Raw genomic sequence first — 18,752 nt, 5'->3', positions numbered from 1 at the left:
TTTTGCTATGTGAAGGACAGAAAAGCTAAGTTTTGCAAGATGAAGGACATAAGCAGCCTTCCTAATGTAAGAATTTGTCAGGCAAAGGACATAAGTCACCTTCCTTAAGATAGATTTTGTTAGATGAAGGACATAAGTAGCCTTCCTTAGATCAATTTCCAGTGACTTCTGTCCTAATTAGGAATGACTTTGTTTTCTTTCCATGATCCAAAAAATCTATATTTGTATCATATGAATCATTTTACATTATTCACATCTCAATTTTTTAAATATATCAAATACTACATATGTACTACAAGAATATCATTAAACGTTAGGATTTCCTTTAAAATTAAATCATAATTAAAACTCAATTTTGTGTTTCATAATGTCAATATTATCTATTATATTCTCATCAGAATTCTCTTTACAAGAGAGATAATCTGTGACCTTCATCTCTTTTCCTATTTCTTGTTTTATACTTTTTTCAACATTCTCAGCCTCCATGTTGATAGAGATAGGATCCTCATCTAGAGTTTCCTCTTCTTTAATCTCAAGTTTAACATCAGCTTCACAATCAACAAAACTGGTAGAAGCAAAATGTTGTCCAGTATTCTTTGTAGACTTCTTCAGATGAATCCAGTTATGAAATTGTATAGTTAATTCACTACTGGTGACAAATGCCTTTTTAACTGTATGAATCCTCTTCTTATGTTTAGTTAAATCATTATTGCATGTAAATGTCTTTTCACATAAATCACATTTGAATGGCTTCTCTCCTGTATGAATCCTTCTATGAATGAACAGATTAGTACGGACTACAAATGCCTTTCCACAAAAATCACATTTGAATGGCTTCTCACCAGTATGAATCTTTTTATGAAAGGTCAGATAATGGTTACTAGTGTATGCCTTTTCACATAAATCGCATTTGAATGGCTTCTCACCTGTATGAATCTTTTTATGAGTGATCAGATTACTGTTACTAGAGAATGCCTTTTTGCATAAATCACACTTAAATGCCTTTTCACCTTGATGTATACTCTGATGATTTATCAAAGAATATTGATTTAAGAATATCTCTTTGCATAAATCACATTTGTGTATATTATCATTTTCATGTAGTTTCTTATGTGATATTAAAACACTATCATTTGGAAAAGAATTCTGACATAAATCACATTTAAATGACTTCTCATCTTTATGAATCCTCTGATGATCGTTCAAAGAATATTGATTTAAGAATATCTCTTTACATAAATCACATTTGTGTATATTATCATTTTCATGTAGTCTCTTATGTGCATTTAAAATGCTATCAGTTGGAAATGAAATTTTACATATTTCACAACTAAACTGCTTCTCATGATGTGTTTCATTATCTTTTCCATTTTCCATTTTTGTATCTGTGGTCGTACTCTGATGTATAGGTGAGGGGGTTTTAGGCAAAGGTTAATTCTATAATGGCATACGACAGGGACAAAGGCCTTGGAACAGAGTTTAGGCGATAATGGAGTGAAGGTAATTTTTGAGTTTTGTATAGTAACTGAATCTTAATCGAGAAAGTATGGCTATGTAAATAGCTTAGGGGAGCAGGGAGAAACAGGATTGAAGTGTGAATTTCTTATTTTCTTGAAAATAACGCCATTTGTTTGTAGAGTTGTTATGTGTTGAAAGAAGAGCTGAGATTTCACCTGAAACAGATAATACTTAGTAAATAAAATATAAAAAATAAAGTTAATGAAAACAAATGTAAAATACGTGTACATAAAAAAACAGAAGATTGACAATTAAAATAAAAAATAAAATTAAGTTTTACCTTCTTAGGGTTAGTCATAAGGGGAATAATTTAAAAAAATACCATGTTCTCAAATAATTCCCAATTGCCTATTCGGCGAGAAATGTAAAATTTACCCGAGTATCTTCAATGTCTGTGTATCTTTCTTAAATAAAATCTGTATTGAATACATTCATGAGATCATTTCATTCTTCATTAAATCTGAAATTAAGAATCATTTATTTTTGAAAACTTAAATATTGATATTGTATAATATTTACCTACATAACATAACTATGAAATATTAAAAGCTTATTAATGATAAAGCTAAGAAAAGAAATAAGATAAAAACCTTAAAAAACATTTTTAAAGGAAGTTATAACACTTTTCCATATGTTAATACACATTTCATTGCAAAAATTGTGATATTCGGTTTGAGTATATATTCATTTACTTAGCTTTAAGAAATAAAAAAAACATTGTAATTTAAATGAGTTATTTAATAAAACAAAAGGGGACTATGCACGTGCCATCTTGGATTAAGTTTCTGATTATTTTTGATGATGAAAAAAACTTCGAACTCATTTGCTACAAGGATATTATATAACATTAGGTAGTGTTTTCTATACAATTTATCATAATTCAAACTCAATTTTGTGTTCCACAATGTCAATATCCTCATAAGAATTGTCTGTACAAGGGAGATAATCTGTGTCCTTCATCTCTTCTCCTATTTCTTGTTTTATAGTTTTTTCAACATTCTCAGCCTCCATGTTGATAGAGATAGGATCCTCATCTAGAGTTTCCTCTTCTTTAATCTCAAGTTTTACATCAGGTTCACCACAATTAACAAAACTGGTAGAAGCAAAATGTTGTCCAGTATTCTTTGTAGATTCTAATTTCTTAAGATGTTTAGCAGATTTGTTGTGATATATTAAAGCTGAATTGGAGGAAAAATATTTCCGGCACATTTCACATTTGAATATATGAATCGTCTTGTGTCTTACTAAACGACTATTACATGTAAATGCCTTTTCACATAAATCACATTTGTATGGCTTCTCACCTGTATGAATCCTCTTATGATTAATAAGATTACTGTTACTAGAAAATGCCTTTTCACATAAATCACATTTAAATGACTTTTCACCTTTATGAGTTCTATTATGATCGATCAAAGAATATTGATTTAAGAATGTCTTTTTGCATAAATCACATTTATGTATTATATCATTTTCATGTAGTCTCTTATGTGTATTTAAAATACTATCAGTTGGAAATGAAATTTTACAGATATCACAACTAAATAGCTTCTCATGATGTGTTGTATTTGCTGTTCCATATTCCATTTTTGTGAGGTGGGTAGGTGGTGCTTAATGCAAAGGTTCTATAGGAGGGAACTAAAGAGTTGGGAGGCCAGCAAACCTTAATATGAAAGGATAGCAATAAAATCGAGTGATGGTAATTTTATAGTTTTGTATAGTAACTAAATCTTAATAGAGAAAGTGTAGTTTTGGGGAGCAGGGAGAAACAGGATTGGAGTGTGAATTTCTTATTTTCTTGAAAATAACGCCATGTGTTTGTAGAGTTGTTATGTGTTGAAAGAAGAGCTGAGATTTCACCTGAAACAGATAATACTTAGTAAATAAAACATAAAAAATAAAGTTAATGAGAACAAATGTTTATAAAACAGCATTAAAGCAATATAATAATACAAATACAATTTGTGAATTAAATGGGGAGGCGGATCAGAAACATTTTGTAACCAAATCTAAGATTAAAAGAAAAAGGTCTGACAGGTCTGAAATTTGGCATGGCATTTGCTTTTTTTTTCTTGTAATGTGAAAACGAAAAATAATTCGAAAGCCGCCGTTTCCTGCTAACTTTTTAAGTTGATTTTTATCACCAAATTAAACAATTTTGAATGGTTTGAGACAAACTAACTTTTTATTGAAAACTTTCTTTTATATTTTCCTTTGACTTATATTTGATATATTTCACTATTCACAAAGTGTCAAGTACGGCGGTTTCACATAAAAGCAAGGGGGGGGGGCGGAGAGTTATGACACTTTTGCATAAACAGTGATTATAGACTTTGTCTTTGGAGTGAGAGGATAGGTTATTTCACATAAAAGTTTTCTTTTGGGATGTTCTTCACAAGAGAGATAATCTGTGTCCTTCATCTCTTCTCCTATTCCTTGTTTTATAGTTTCTTCAACATTCTCCTCCTCCATGTTGACAGAGAGAGGATCCTCATCTAGAGTTTCCTCTTCTTTAATCTCAAGTTTTACATCAGGTTCACCACAATTAACAAAACTGGTAGAAGCAAAATGTATTCTTTGTAGATTCTAACTTCTTGAGATGTTTTGCTGATTTGTTGTGCAATGATAAAGCTGAATTGGAGGGATAAGATTTCTTGCACATTTCACATTTGAATGACTCCTCACCTGTATGAATCCTCTTATGATTGATCAGATGAGTATCGTCTCTAAAAACCTTCCCACATAAATCGCATTTCTCGCCTGTATGAACCCCTTTATGATTAGTTAATTCACTACTTGTTACAAATGCCTTTCCACATAATTCACATTTGAATGTCTTACTTGAATCCTTATGAATCCTCTTATGATTAGTTAAACAACTATTGCATGTAAATTCCTTTTCACATAAATCGCATTTGATTTGCTTTTTATGTCTAGTCAAACTACTGTTACAAGAGAATGCCTTTTCACATAAATCACATTTAAAAGGCTTCTTCCATTTATGAATCTTCTTATGATTGGTCAGATTACTGTTACTAGAGAATGCTATTTCACATAAATCACATTTGAATAGCTTCTTATCTGTATGAATCCACTGATGTATAGTTAAAAGACTATAACATGTAAATGTCTTTTTACATAAATCGCATTCGAATGGCTTCTCACTTTTATGAATCCCCTTGTGATTAGTTAATTCAATACTGGTTACAAATTCCTTTCCACATAATTCACATTTAAATAACTTCCCACCTGTTATATATATATATTATATTATCATTTTCATGTAGTCTCTTATGCGCATTTAAAATATTATCAGTTGGAAATGAATTTTTACAGATATCACAACTAAATAGCTTCTCATGATGTATTTGCTGTTCCATTTCGTATCCAGGGTCGTACAGCTATTTTTATCTGTAGATTACTTTTCTATTTAAGTAATATGGTACTCGAGTGTCTTCAATGTATATGCAGACTGGCCAGCCAATTTTGAAAATAAAAAACGTACATAACGTACACAAAAAAATACGTTACGTACATAAAAAAAAGTAAAAAACGTACAAAAACGTACATTCCTAATAAAAATAAGTTAAATAATTTCCTAGTTACCTATTATCAATACATTTAAGTCTACTAGCAGCTACCTGTAAAGGAGAACCATAGCGAACTGACAGACACAAGATATCCTCTTACTCTATTTAAAAGAACTAGCGTCTACGCTCCTAAAGGCCTCTAGGGGCACTTGAGGAGGGGAGAGTTGAATTCAATAAGAAAACATGGATGACAACATACATAAGTAGCGAAGCTCAAAAGTTATTTATAGACATCTGGAAAAAAATTAACTTAAAATCAATGAGCAATTAAAATTCATTTTTGGGGGGAGGAGATAGTTTTTTTTCTAAAGTCAATTTCTCTTGGGAGGGTGGATGGTGACACTCTTCCCCAAAATAGTTATATAACTTCCAAAAACCTATGAGAAGCTATCCTGTTAAGGAGAACCATATCGGTTCCGTGGTTAGCGAGATTCTTTGGTATAAACAAACAGACATCCTGTTATTATGTACAAAGTATATCCTATTATAAGGACCAGCGACTACGCCCTTAGAGGCCTCTAGAGGAACTTGATTAGGGGGGGGGGGGGAGTTGAATTAAAAACCCATTTTTTTTATTTAAAAATAAAAAGTAAAAAACAAGGATGACAACATCCTTAAGTAGCGAAGCTCAAAAGTTATGGATGGAAATCTGGGAACTATATAAACTATAGAGTAGTGTCGTAAAAAAAAGCATTTAACTTATTTAAATAAATCACAAAACCTTTTAAAAATATATAATAACGTGAAAATCTAGAAATAAATTCAGCCCCTCAACCAATAAGCAAATCTCAATGAAATTTAGTGGAAGTATTAAGAATGAAAACTAATACAATCCCTGAAAATTACAACAAACGATTCTATAAAAGAGGGGACGAAGCCTCTAGAGGCTAGGGGCGAACCCTCTAATCCTAGTAGAAAGTAAAAAGCTTCAAGTGTCCCTCCCCCAAAGAAAAAAAAGAAAAAAACCATCACAGGACTATTAGGTAGGGTAAGGGGGGGGGGGGGGAAATTTCGGTATTTTTTCGGTTTTTTTGAAAAAAAAATTGGGTAAATATTAATATTTTCAAATGAAACCAAGACCGGTAGAAAGCTTATGGAAAGGACTATCAGGTCCTAAAAGGACGTTATCCTAGGACTTTTAGAAATTTGCCGAAATTGACCACAAAAAAGTTACCGAAAATTCCCCACCAGAGGGGGAATTTTCGGTAATTTTTTTCAACCTAAAAAAAATCGATGAAAAAACGCCAAATGACCAAACAAGCGTAAAAAATCATAATTAGTATAGGTTATTGGGATTAACCACAAAAAAATTCATAAAGATCGGACTATTCCTCCTATGTCAAAAATATTTTTTTTCAAAGGACCAGAAATTTTGATTTTTTTCTCGCAAAAATTTGCTTCAAAAAATAAATTAATTTTGTTTTTGTTTTTTATCTGTTCTATTCATTTTTAGGCCTAATTATTAAAAAGTCCATATGGAATAATAGATTTGACAAAAGAAAACATGAAAACATGACCTTAAAAGTTGAATTTTAATTTCTTTTGAAATTACCGAAATTTCCCCCGGCGCCAACTTTGGTCATTTTTGAAAAAAATATTACCCCGATTTTAAAGCTCTCAACAGATTTGGAAAGAGCGGGCAATTCTTAGTTCAAAAGGTTTTAACGGATCAGCTCTAGGTCTTACCAATTTTTGTGTACGTCGATCTTTACACCCCTACTAAAAAATTTTTGGAAAAAAAAAATTTTTCGTCCGACTTTGAGACCCAATAAGTACCCTTAATATTCATCTCACAAAAAATTCATTTTATACTTTTTTGTAGGCAATTTAATAAGGAACAAATTTGCTTTTATGTTTTTTTCTGTCATTTGAAAGGAACATGGAGAAAAAGGTCATTTAATGAAGGTAGGTCGAAATTACCGAAAATAGCCCCTTACCGAAACTTCCCCCGCCTTACCCTATATTCCATGAAGAGTAGAGCCCAATAGGTTCAGTGGTTACTGAGATATTAAGCTTCTGATATACAGACGGACAAGCAGACGGACAGACATCATTCTACTTTGTATTATAGATAATATACTATTTTTGTAATACTTTTTGTACAAATACAAATAAATATACAAATACTTTTATACTTATATTTGATTCTTATTCTTTAAAAACTGAAGATACCAAAAAATAAGACTTCTTAATCCTAAACTGAGCACCATATGATATCTCGGAAAATTTACCCAAGTATATAAAGAATTTGAAAAAAATTATCGTAAAATCTATTAAAGGGGTAGTTGCATGAAATGCATTTAAACTTGAATTTAGTCAACTGCATATCTCTTTCTGTTCAATAGTTTAAACTAAATCTATAGGACATATATTTTAAGTCCATAAATTTAAACTGTAAGTTTTAATAACATATATGCATAATTTACCTACATATTTTTGTTCTATGAAAATTTAAGATAATATTGAATTTATTTATAATATAATACACCTATAGTTTTTGTTAAAATTTTCGTACAAAACATACAAATTACTTTTCTGCTAATATTTGATTCTTATTATTTTTAAAAAAACGTAAAACGTACAAAAATACAAATTTCAAAATACGTTACGTACACATATCAAAATAACGTCCAGAACGTACACAGATTCGATGCGTAACGTACAAAACGTACACTCTGGCCAGTCTGTATATGTATATCATTCTTAAACATAAACTATGGATGGCAATCCGTCGAATTTTGGGCCGGATCCGGATTCTTATTGGAATCCGTAAAAAAAGTGGCGGATTCCGGATTAGGATTCCGGATTCTAGCAGTATTTTAAAAGGCTTTTAAAAATAATAAATGAAGCATGAAAAGATGTAAAATGAAAATAAATACCTACAAAAAAACGCAACTTTGGATGCTACCTACCTTTATACCTGTAGTTAAGAAGAAACAATAAAATTCTGCCACATTTTAAATAAATGTGCTTGGTATTCTCTACGGGACTGTGTATATTTTGATGTCATGTGATCACTGTACAGCCAATTAGAGGGCTTAGTTGATGGTGAGTGTATTACACTTCATCACGTGATCGTTGGCTGTCCAATCTGAGCTCTTGGAATTGAACAGCTTATCACGTGATTGTTGGCTGGACAATGAGAGCTCTGTGTTACCAGCTGGTATCTCAACTTCGTGGCTTATGTGGGAAGAAATGGGGGCTGGGGGGGGGGGGCAGATAGTGGTGTGTGTGGGGGGGGGGGGGGTGATCTTTGCCTTCAAGAGGGAGTTGAAAGAAAAAACTCAAGACGTTAATTTTAGCCTACCAATTCCGGATCCGGATTCCAAAATTGGCCAAAAATTGGGCGGATTTTGGATTCGGATTGCCATCCCTAATATAAACGGAAAGTATGTTCATCAGATCATTTTATTCTTTATTTAATCTGAAATTAATAATCATTAATTTATGAAACTTTAATATTGATATTATTTATATACCACTTCAGTGCTCCTAAGACTTGACCCATTCATAGAAAAAATAAATATTTGTAAACCAAGTTCAAAAACAGATTAAGGCCTTTTATCCTAAAGTTACCTGTTATTGAAGTTATCAAAATATTGTAATGAAAATAAGCAGTTTGTTACAAGAATAATTATTTATCGCATAGTATTATAGAAAGCTTTCCGCATATATCAAAATGATAAATTATAAGGATGAAACTGGTTTTGTAAGCTCCTAACAAGAAAGTTTTTTTCACATTTTTGTGTATATGTAGCAAAGTCAGAAAAAATCCTTACTTAGGTGGTGGGTGGGCAAATAAAATCAGTCCATGTGATTACATTATGTCTGTAAAGAGACGAAAATAAAAAGCCAAACTGAAAAATCATGCATAGCATCGTTTTACAGACAATTTTCCATGTATATTAAAATACAAATCATCAAATTAATACCAGTTTAGCTATCCCGTACCTTTGGCACCTTTATGCTAACAAAACTGGTTTAAGTCTTAAATTTTTTTTTAAACCCACGGAAAGCTGTTTATGATAGGATGAAATAAATAACTATTACAGGTTCACCATTTTAATTATCAACATACAAAATTTAAAATTCAATTCTACCTTTAGCTAGGTAGGTATATTTTAACTAATATATAATATTATAACTAATAATAGATAATTAATATATATCTAGTAAATATACATAAAAAATATTACAACATCACAGCTTTATTTCAAAGATTTTTAAAATCCAGGGATTGGAGAGGTAATTAAACGTAGGGAAAGCGTTATATTGAGGATATTAGGATTGCATTATTGTAGACTTATAAACAAGGCAATATTAAGCCCAATCCTTACAAAAGTAACAAGATCTGCTTATCTGTTACAGTGAGGGTTCTTATACGTGTGTGTGTGTAGCCATAGTTTCTTAGTGTTTGGACCTAAGTAGTCATGGAGTAGGACGAGACACTTTTGTATGCTAACACCAGGGCCAGCTCAAGGTCCACGCTCAAGTACAAGTACTTGACCCGCTGTCTCAAGGGACCTACTCATTATTACCTCACCCTCGCCGAGTATGGCAGGTGTCCCAAATTAAGTCACCGTAATGAATGACGCTCTCCGCAGAGGAGCTTGGGATAAGGGTAGTACTGATATTATGTACTTGACTATTAAGTATCCAAACTTACTCAATAATCCCCTTCTTACACAACCAGGGGAAGTTGCGTGAATGTATTCAACTGAGAAATTCGAGTTGCCATATGGGGACTAGAAATCGAACTCTCATCACCGTAACTCAGTGCGTTACCACTGAGCTACGACGCCCCTTCTTATACGTCCAGGGAAGGTTAATAACAATTATGAGGGAGAGTACCTCCATCCTTACCCCTAAACTGAAATAAAATTGAAAGTATAGGGTCTATTTACCCCCACCCTCATTCGAGTGTCATACAAGTGTCTAGATTAAAAGGCTTGATCAAACAATATAGATCATCTCTCCAATCCCTGAATTTCACAACATGGAAGGCAATAGGTTGAAGTTTAAATTCACAGCCAGAAAAAAACAAAACTTTTAGGATTTACAAAAGATTATTGATCATAATATATCTTACACAATTGTGATTATTTATAATTAAAAATATTTAAAAACAAAGAATTATTTCAATAGCGACTCTAAAGTAAATAGTAGGCTTTCCTTACTACAAAATGTAGAATTTTTCAAATGAAAATAAGGGTCCTGGCTAAATTTGATTGCTAGGTTTGAAAATGATATCTCCTCTCTCCATGGGTTTGTATTCTATCTCATGTCTGGATTCCTTGTGACGCTTTATCTGTATGATAAGAGGGCTTTAGTTACAAAGATCAAGTTCTATTACCTAGTTATATACCTTGTTAGGGCGGGGTTCTAAGTTGATTTTAAGATATAATCTATAGAACCCAAGTGCACCATCTACGCTCACCAGACAATCAATTTGATTGCACGACCTTTGACAGTAAGTACTGACTGTACAATACATGGTACTTTAATAAAGTAACAGGATTGTTTGTGTCTGTCTGTACTGAAATATCTTGCTAACCGCAGAACCGATGTGGTTTGCTTTGACAATGTAGCTTCTCATATTTTTAAAGTGCCGCTAGGCGACGACACTATCTATAATACAAAGTAGCTTGATGTCTGTCCGTCTGTCTGTCCCCTAAGATCTCGGTAACCACTGAACCGATTGGATTCTACTCTTCAGGGTATATACCTATTGGTCCTGCGGTGGTTTTAAGCTATTTTCTTGGGGGGTGGGACACCCCCAACCCCCCCAAAAACAAAAAAATCCCCCCCCCATTATTTTTTTTTTTTTTTTTTTTTACAAATTTTACGAATTTTATGAATTTTACAAATTTTACGAATTTTACGAAATTTACGAATTTTACGAATTTTGCGAATTTAATTGCAAAATGTTTTCCTGCTGGGTAGGTGCGAAAATTTGTGATCCGTTCTGCTGGGTAAGTAATAGAAGATGTAATTATACCTCTTGGGGCAAAGCCCCTAGAGGCTAGGGGCGAAGCCACTAGTATCACTTAAAGGACTTCCCTTCCTACAAGAGCGCTGACACTTTTTCTTTTTAAAACTACAATTGAAAAGGGAGGGAGTCGACATCCCCCTCCTCCTAACTCAAGGGCCCATGGAGGCTTTTAAGGGTGTAGCCGCTAGAATGTACTAAAGCCGTGCCTTAATTTTCTTTTGTGAAGAATAATCACAGAGATCACAATAATATCTGAATCCTTCGTGGACAATCTTGATGTGCTGGTTCAGTTCTGCCTTGAATGTGGTAGAGTACTGGCATTTGTCACAATACACTTTCAACTGAAATAATAGATCATCAATGCTTCTGTGGACGGTTGATAACAACGTAGGCTAGACCTTTATATTTGGTCCAAACTTAGTAAAATCCCAATAAATACAAACAACCAACCCCTTTAAATCCCCCATAATTTTACTATCAATCATTGTCGTGCTTATGACTTTGCAGAAGTTGAGTACTTGCATTTTTCACAATATTTAATACTTTCAACTACAAAAAACGATAAGATCAAGGGCAAAGTCAACCTTTTTTAAAGACAATCTTATTGGAATTCGCTAGGGCCATAAAAATGAAAGCATTTTTAAAGCTAAAGAAACTTATCGTATTCAATTAGGAATAAAATTATCTACACATTAAAATCTACTATTTTACATCTTAGGTACGTTAAGACCTTTTAATAATTAACGTGAAACCGTCTTTTATTTCATTTAAAGTAAATCTATTTCACAAGTTCGAATCCTATCAGTCACCTTTTCATGGTGCTTGTTTTTATGTTTTCTAAGGCTCCATATTGTGGTACCAACATAGTCGCATTCGTCACATAGCTTCTTTATTCCCTGATGGACAACCTAAACAAACAAAAACCGGTTTTCATCAAAGTGCCTAGTAGTGCACAAAAACCACCTCAACTTTATTAATATTAGATTAGTTATAAGGGTAGACGGGGGTAATGAGGGGGGGGAGTTTTTCTTTGATTGTTTATTACTGTAGACTAGGTTATGTTAAGTTATATTAGAAACTAGATAGTCCCACAGGGTTTAAGGCACCACAGGTTTAGGCTAGTTCCATCTATAAGGGTTAGGCATGGTTAGTGTACGAGAGGTACTTTGAGGGAAAGCACCTTTAATTTGCCTCCAACTAGGATGACAACATTCATAAAAGCGAATCTCTACAAATTAGAAAAAAAGAAAAACAAACTTGGTTATAGATATGCATTATAAATGATATATATGACCATAAATTCCACATATTAAATAAGAAGAATAATAATATCATACTTTTAGGTGGCAAAAATTCATCAAAAATTATTTTTACCTTGATATGTTCTGTAAGGCTGATTGTTGTTTTTGCTGAATATTCACATTGGTCGCACATGTATTTATGCCCTACAGTTTCTCAATTACGTCAGAGATTTCTTTAACCGTGTTATTCTTTGATGCTATTATTATTTCAAGATATGAATACTTTATATCCTCAGATAAAAATAACAGGATGTCTATTTGTCTCTCTGTTGTCGTGTATTTTAAAAAAATAAGAAAGGTCAAACCCCTACAGGAGGCCATAACCCTGCAAGGCAAACATGTATCCAGGTAACAATCAAAAACTACTCCTCCTTCCTATTTTCAAATTATTTCCAAATAGGGAAAAGGGGGGGGGGAGAGGTTTGTGGACGAATATGCACTTTGAGGGAAACCAAATTTTCAGATTTACAAAAAGTAAAATACTGTACGGTCATTCTGTAGAAAGCCTTTATTTAAGGAAAAAAAACTCTGACTTATTTCCTTCATGAATAGCAAGCTTGTGAACTTTTAAATTGTGAACATTTTTGCTATATACTCGCACTAAACATTTGTTTCAACTTATTTTAATTTTTATTTTGTCTGATGGAAAGACATCGTTCTAATTTGTTTTATAAGGGGTAAAATGATGCTTATGATATCTTAATATCTTGTGTCTGTCTGTAGCTAAAGATCTGGCAAACTGCTGGGCCGATATGATTTTTCTGATAGAGAAGAGAAGGTTATTTTAAGGAACGGAGGGGGGATTTTATTACTTTTAATTTTTAAAACTAAAATTCTAAGTGGAGGGTCTAATCAACGCCCGCCCCCCCCTCCACTAAAATCTTCCTAGAGGCCCCAAATGGAATAACCACTAGCTTTTACAAAGTTGAATAAATCCCTGATCGCACATATACTGTTTCTTATGAGATTCTTTTTTGTGAGCTCTCAGGGCAGACTTTGTAGTGTCTGAATAGCAGCATTGATCACAGGAGTATTGTTTTCTATCTCCATGTTCTGTATCTCTACATTTTTAGTTTAATTATGCGAAAAAATTTCTAAATTGCAATAAAAAAACTAAAATAACTTTGCCTCAAACTTTTCGGCCAATAAAAAGTAATAAAAATAAAGTAAATTGTTCATTATATTTCTATATATTATCATAGTATGATTTCTATAAATAAAATGTTTAAATGGAGAAAAAGTTCTAGATAAAAACACCTTTATCTTATTGAGACATTTTATTTGGAAAAAAAACTTACTTGTGCTTTTTCAATCCATAAGGTCCAGTGGTGCTTACAAAATCACACGACGAACATTTAAATTGAACACCTAAATTATTATATTATTTTTTTCAAATGGTATTTAAAGATATTAAAAGTATTTTTAGCATTTATTTCTGTAATAATTTTAATTAAATTAGATATAAGTGAAGAGGTTGGAAAGGGGGGTGGTGGAGGTTTTCTTTTATTGTTTATTACTTTAGATCAGGTTAGGATATATTGGGTACTGAATAGCCCTGCAGGGTTTAAGGCACAATAAGTATAGGCTCCAAAGGGTTAAATCTATCTGTAAACATGAAAAAAAAAAAATGTTTTCTCAAAATAAAGAGTGTGGGAGGCGAGATACTTTGAGGGATAGCAATTTTTTTTGCTTTCTTACAAAGGGGGAGGCGGATGAGAACATTTTGTAACCAAACATATCAATTAAAAGCTAGGAAAGAAATATTTATTTAAATTCTAAACATATCTACTCTTTGAGTTACAATGAAAGATATTGGATACAAATGTAAGATTTTTTTGTTGATGGGGATCAATGTTTTATATGAATACTTTTCTTTAAAAACAAAGATGACAACATCCATAAAAGCGAAGTTTAACAAATCAGACAATTCTAACATGCTTAAATTGACCATAAGAGCTAACCGTTATGGACATACAGATCGACTGACCACAAAGATCACTTTGCTTTAAAAAATATTTACTTGAATGTTTAAAATGAAGTCCTCCAATTCACATTCAATGGGTAACTGTCAAAATTAATTTTATAAGATCATCTCATTCTTTATAAAATCTGAAATAAAAAATCTATATTTGTATCATATGAAACACTTTACATTATTCACAACTCAATTTTATGTTCCACAATGTCAATAGTATCTATTATATTCTCATCAGAATTGTATTTACAAGAGAAATAATCTGTACCCTTCATTTCTTCTCCTATTTTTTGTTTCATAGTTTCTTCATCATTCTCAGCCTCCATGTTGACAGAGATAGGATCTTCATCTAGAGTTTCCTCTTCTTTAATCTCAAGTTTAACATCAGCTTCACCACAATCAACAAAACTGGTAGAAGCAAAATGTTGTCCAGTATTCTTTGTAGACTTCTTGAGATGAATCCAGTTATGAAATTGTATAGTTAATTCACTACTGGTGACAAATGCCTTTTTAACTGTATGAATCATCTTCTTATGTTTAGTTAAATCACTATTGCATGTAAATGTCTTTTCACATAAATCACATTTGAATGGCTTCTCTCCTGTATGAATCCTCCTATGAATGAACAGATTAGTACGGACTACAAATGCCTTTCCACAAAAATCACATTTGAATGGCTTCTCACCAGTATGAATCTTTTTATGAAAGGTCAGATCATGGTTACTAGTGTATGCCTTTTCACATAAATCGCATTTGAATGGCTTCTCACCTGTATGAATCTTTTTATGAGTGATCAGATTACTGTTACTAGAGAATGCCTTTTTGCATAAATCACACTTAAATGACTTTTCACCTTGATGTATACTCTGATGATTTATCAAAGTGTATTGATTTAAGAATATCTCTTTGCATAAATCACATTTGTGTATATTATCATTTTCATGTAGTTTCTTATGTGATATTAAAACACTATCATTTGGAAAAGAATTCTGACATAAATCACATTTAAATGACTTCTCATCTTTATGAATCCTCTGATGATCGATCAAAGAATATTGATTTAAGAATATCTCTTTACATAAATCACATTTGTGTATATTATCATTTTCATGTAGTCTCTTATGTGCATTTAAAATGCTATCAGTTGGAAATGAAATTTTACATATTTCACAACTAAACTGCTTCTCATGATGTGTTTCATTATCTTTTCCATTTTCCATTTTTGTATCTGTGGTCGTACTCTGATGTATGGGTGAGGGGTTTTAGGCAAAGGTTCTATAGTGGCACACGACAGGGATGAAGGCCTTGGATCAGAGGTTAGGCGATAATGGAGTGTAGGTAATTTTTAAGTTTGTATAGTAACTGAATCTTAATCAAGAAAGTATGGTTCTGTATATAGCTTAGGGGAGCAGGGTGAAACGGGATTGAAGTGTGAATTTCTTATTTTCTTGAAAATAACGCCATGTGTTTATGTGTTGAAAGAAGAACTGAGATTTCACCTGAAAAAAGATAATACCTAGTAAATAAAATATAAAAAATAAAGTTAATGAAAACAAATGTAAAATACGTGTACATAAAAAAACAGAAGATTGACCACCGCTCCCTCAATTCACTGCAGTAGCCAAAAAAATATTATATTTTACTGACCCAACTAAAAAGAGTTTTGTTCCAATATCTTCAAAAGCACAGAAGAAGCAATAAAATTAAGTTTTACCTCCTTAGGGTTAGTTATAAGGGGAAAAATTTTAGGATCTACTGCAGTTCATGGTAAAATATTGCTGGTAACAAATGCTTCCTGGTTCCTGGCAATATTACAAGATTCCTGGATCCAGCAGCACGCAAATTCCACTAAATCCTAGGTTCCTGTTAGCTGGCAATCTGCAAATTTTCCAAGTTACCAGCAATGACAGAAGATTACTGGCTTACAGGAGTTTTTACCCCATACCTACCATTTTTCACAATTTATTAGGGGGTAAACAGCAACAATTAAAAAGGGACAGTAATTTCAATTATTTTATGTGCATTCCTAATAGAGGTGGGGGAAGGATTTAAGAGAGTGGGATCTTTACCTTTAAATTTAACTGTTTCTATCTTAATATCCACTTTCGCGCCAAAATTTGGGCAGTCCTCTTTATTTTTTAATAAATTAAAAAGGGGAGATACATTCGTAATTTTAATCATATTAATTAATAAATTAATTTTTTCTAAGTGAGACTCTGAAATCAAACAGTAAAACCAACGATTCTGAGCGCCTATGGAATGCAAAACTTAATACTAGCCCCTGTAACCTAAACTAACCTAATTATAAAAAAGTGCCGTGGCCAGGTTTGATGGTTTAGTTAGGGGGGGGGGGGTTAGGAGAAAAGAAGGTTTAACACGTGCGCGCCAAAATTTGAATGGCATCCCAACGACCTCACAACCAATCCCGTATCTTTATTTTTATAATAATTGAAAATTGGAGGAGAGATACTCGTTATTGTTATGAATTAGTAAATTGAATCTTTATTTCGTCTTATAAAATATGGGGTTTTATTTGGTAGGTAATTGAGTTAAGATAAAGTTACCTCTTGACAATAAAGCTAATTGGTTACCCATTTTTAAATTTAAAACGCACATTTATGTCCTGAATCTCTGATACTTTTGGCGGGTTTTTAAAATTCAAATTCTTTTCCCTCCTTTTTATGCTTGTAAACTCAAGTAGGCAAGGTTGACAATATAGCAATATTTGTTTGTTTCTCAATCACTGATTCGATTGAGTTCTTAATTTTAGAGAAGCTTCACAAGGTCCTATGATGATTTTAGGCTATTGTTTAAGCTATTTTCTGCCCAATTTCTTCCAATTTAAAAACGGAGCTTCATGATCTACAATATAAAGTAGCGAAGGATTTTAATTTAAAGTAAAATATTTAGGAAAAGTAAGTTACAATTACATAATGAGTTTCATACTTATTTATAAGTAACAGAGTGTCCGTTTGTATGTGTGTTTGACTGTCTGTGTGCACAGAGGGATCTTGCTAAACGATAAACCGAAAAAGTATAATATTTTTTTCTTGTGGCGGTTTATCCTAGAAGGATTGTGGATGATACCCTCAAATCAACTAAAATAGTTAAAAACCTTCCCAGGACTTATTACCCTTAAAGTTTTTCCTGACTACTTTTATATTGTTACTTTTTACGCCTACGTAAACGTTGTATTATTAACTGTTGATAAAAATCAGAAATACGGAATATTTATGCATATTTGTCTTGTCTCACCCCCCACCCCCTCTCTCTCTAATTCATTATTTACATTTGATCAGTTTAAGGTTTTTAATTTACTATGAATTGTTGTAGAACAGAGCAAAATTTATACCTTATCCTAACTCCCCCAATTAGTACAGAGAAACACCACTACCCTCCCACCCCCTACCACATCAGACAAACATGCCAAAAAAGCCACTTCGAGTAGAGTGAATCTTATCAACCTCTAATTGTGGGGTAAGTGTAATAAAAGGGAAATGGGAATTAAAAAGAGAAATATTGCTTTTTAACAGGAATATTTCAAACATGCCAGTGGCCAGGAATATGCATAAATTGCCAGCAACCAGGAAAGTTAAACATTGGTAGCTCCAGAAATATTTCTTGGTATGCTAGATCTAGAAATCTTCTAATATTGCCAGGAAACAGGAAGCAATCGTTACCAGCAATATTTTACCATGAACTGCAGTAGATCCAAATTTTAATACCATGTTCTCAAATAATTCCAAATTGCCTATGCGGCGAGAAATGTAAAATTTACCCGAGTATCTTCAATGTCTGTGTATCTTTCTTAAATAAAATCTGTATTGAATACATTCATCCATCAGATCATTTCATTCTTCTTTAAATCTGAAATTAGGAATCATTTATTTTTGAAAACTTAAATATTTATATTGTATAATATTTACCTACATAACATAACTATGAAATATTAAAAGCTTATTAATGATAAAGCTAAGATAAGAAATAAGATAAAAACCTTAAAAAACATTTTTAAAGGAAGTTATAACTCTTTTCCATATATTAATACACATTTCATTGCAAAAATTGTGATATTCGGTTTGAGTAAATATTCATTCCATTGCAAAAAACGCGATCTTTGGTTTGTTTAAATGTCCATTTATTTAGCATTTTTCAAGAATGTCAAGCGTGGGAAAATTTTTAGAATGTGGGAACCATTTATTTTGATTTAAATGGTACATATGATTTTCATTTAAATTCATTTTTTGGACCCGTGAGAACATTTTTTTAACGTGAGAACCATTTAATCTTCATTGAATTTCATTTTTTGGAAGTGTGGGAAACAACGGGAGAAAAAATATGTTTTAGTATAAAGAAATGTTCTATCAGTTTCAAAC

The 18,752-nt window shown here is 32.2% G+C and overlaps 3 protein-coding genes across 13 annotated transcripts in view; 1 reads left to right on the top strand and 2 right to left on the bottom strand.

The window, feature by feature from the left end:
* Positions 1-18,752, top strand: part of GCS2alpha (glucosidase 2 subunit alpha) — a 220,187-nt gene that overhangs the window by 60,181 nt on the left and 141,254 nt on the right. The window lies entirely within an intron of this gene.
* LOC145333095 (uncharacterized) lies at positions 189-18,245 on the bottom strand. Of its 2 annotated transcripts, XM_080178254.1 has the most exons (3): positions 18,155-18,245; positions 1,894-3,378; positions 189-1,673 (listed from the first exon to the last, which is right to left on the bottom strand). In XM_080178254.1, exon 3 carries the CDS (start codon positions 1,375-1,377, stop codon positions 343-345), a length of 1,035 nt encoding a protein of 344 aa, XP_080034380.1. In that variant the 5' UTR covers positions 1,378-1,673; positions 1,894-3,378; positions 18,155-18,245; the 3' UTR covers positions 189-342. The 2 variants fall into 2 exon arrangements, with proteins under 2 accessions (XP_080034380.1, XP_080034379.1); XM_080178253.1 differs by lacking the exons at positions 189-1,673; positions 1,894-3,378 and adding an exon at positions 14,516-15,875.
* Positions 9,919-12,758, bottom strand: LOC145333099 (uncharacterized). Its single transcript, XM_080178260.1, has 4 exons — positions 12,475-12,758; positions 11,910-12,008; positions 11,307-11,441; positions 9,919-10,416 (listed from the first exon to the last, which is right to left on the bottom strand). Exons 1-4 carry the CDS (start codon positions 12,532-12,534, stop codon positions 10,327-10,329), a joined length of 384 nt encoding a protein of 127 aa, XP_080034386.1. The 5' UTR covers positions 12,535-12,758; the 3' UTR covers positions 9,919-10,326.

The sequence above is a fragment of the Acartia tonsa genome, chromosome 12 (assembly GCF_053477335.1).
Source record: "Acartia tonsa isolate MP-2025a chromosome 12, ASM5347733v1, whole genome shotgun sequence".
Lineage (NCBI taxonomy): Eukaryota > Metazoa > Arthropoda > Copepoda > Calanoida > Acartiidae > Acartia > Acartia tonsa.
The sequence above is the reverse complement of the archived record's forward strand: the minus strand, read 5'-3'. Positions and strand labels throughout refer to the sequence as shown.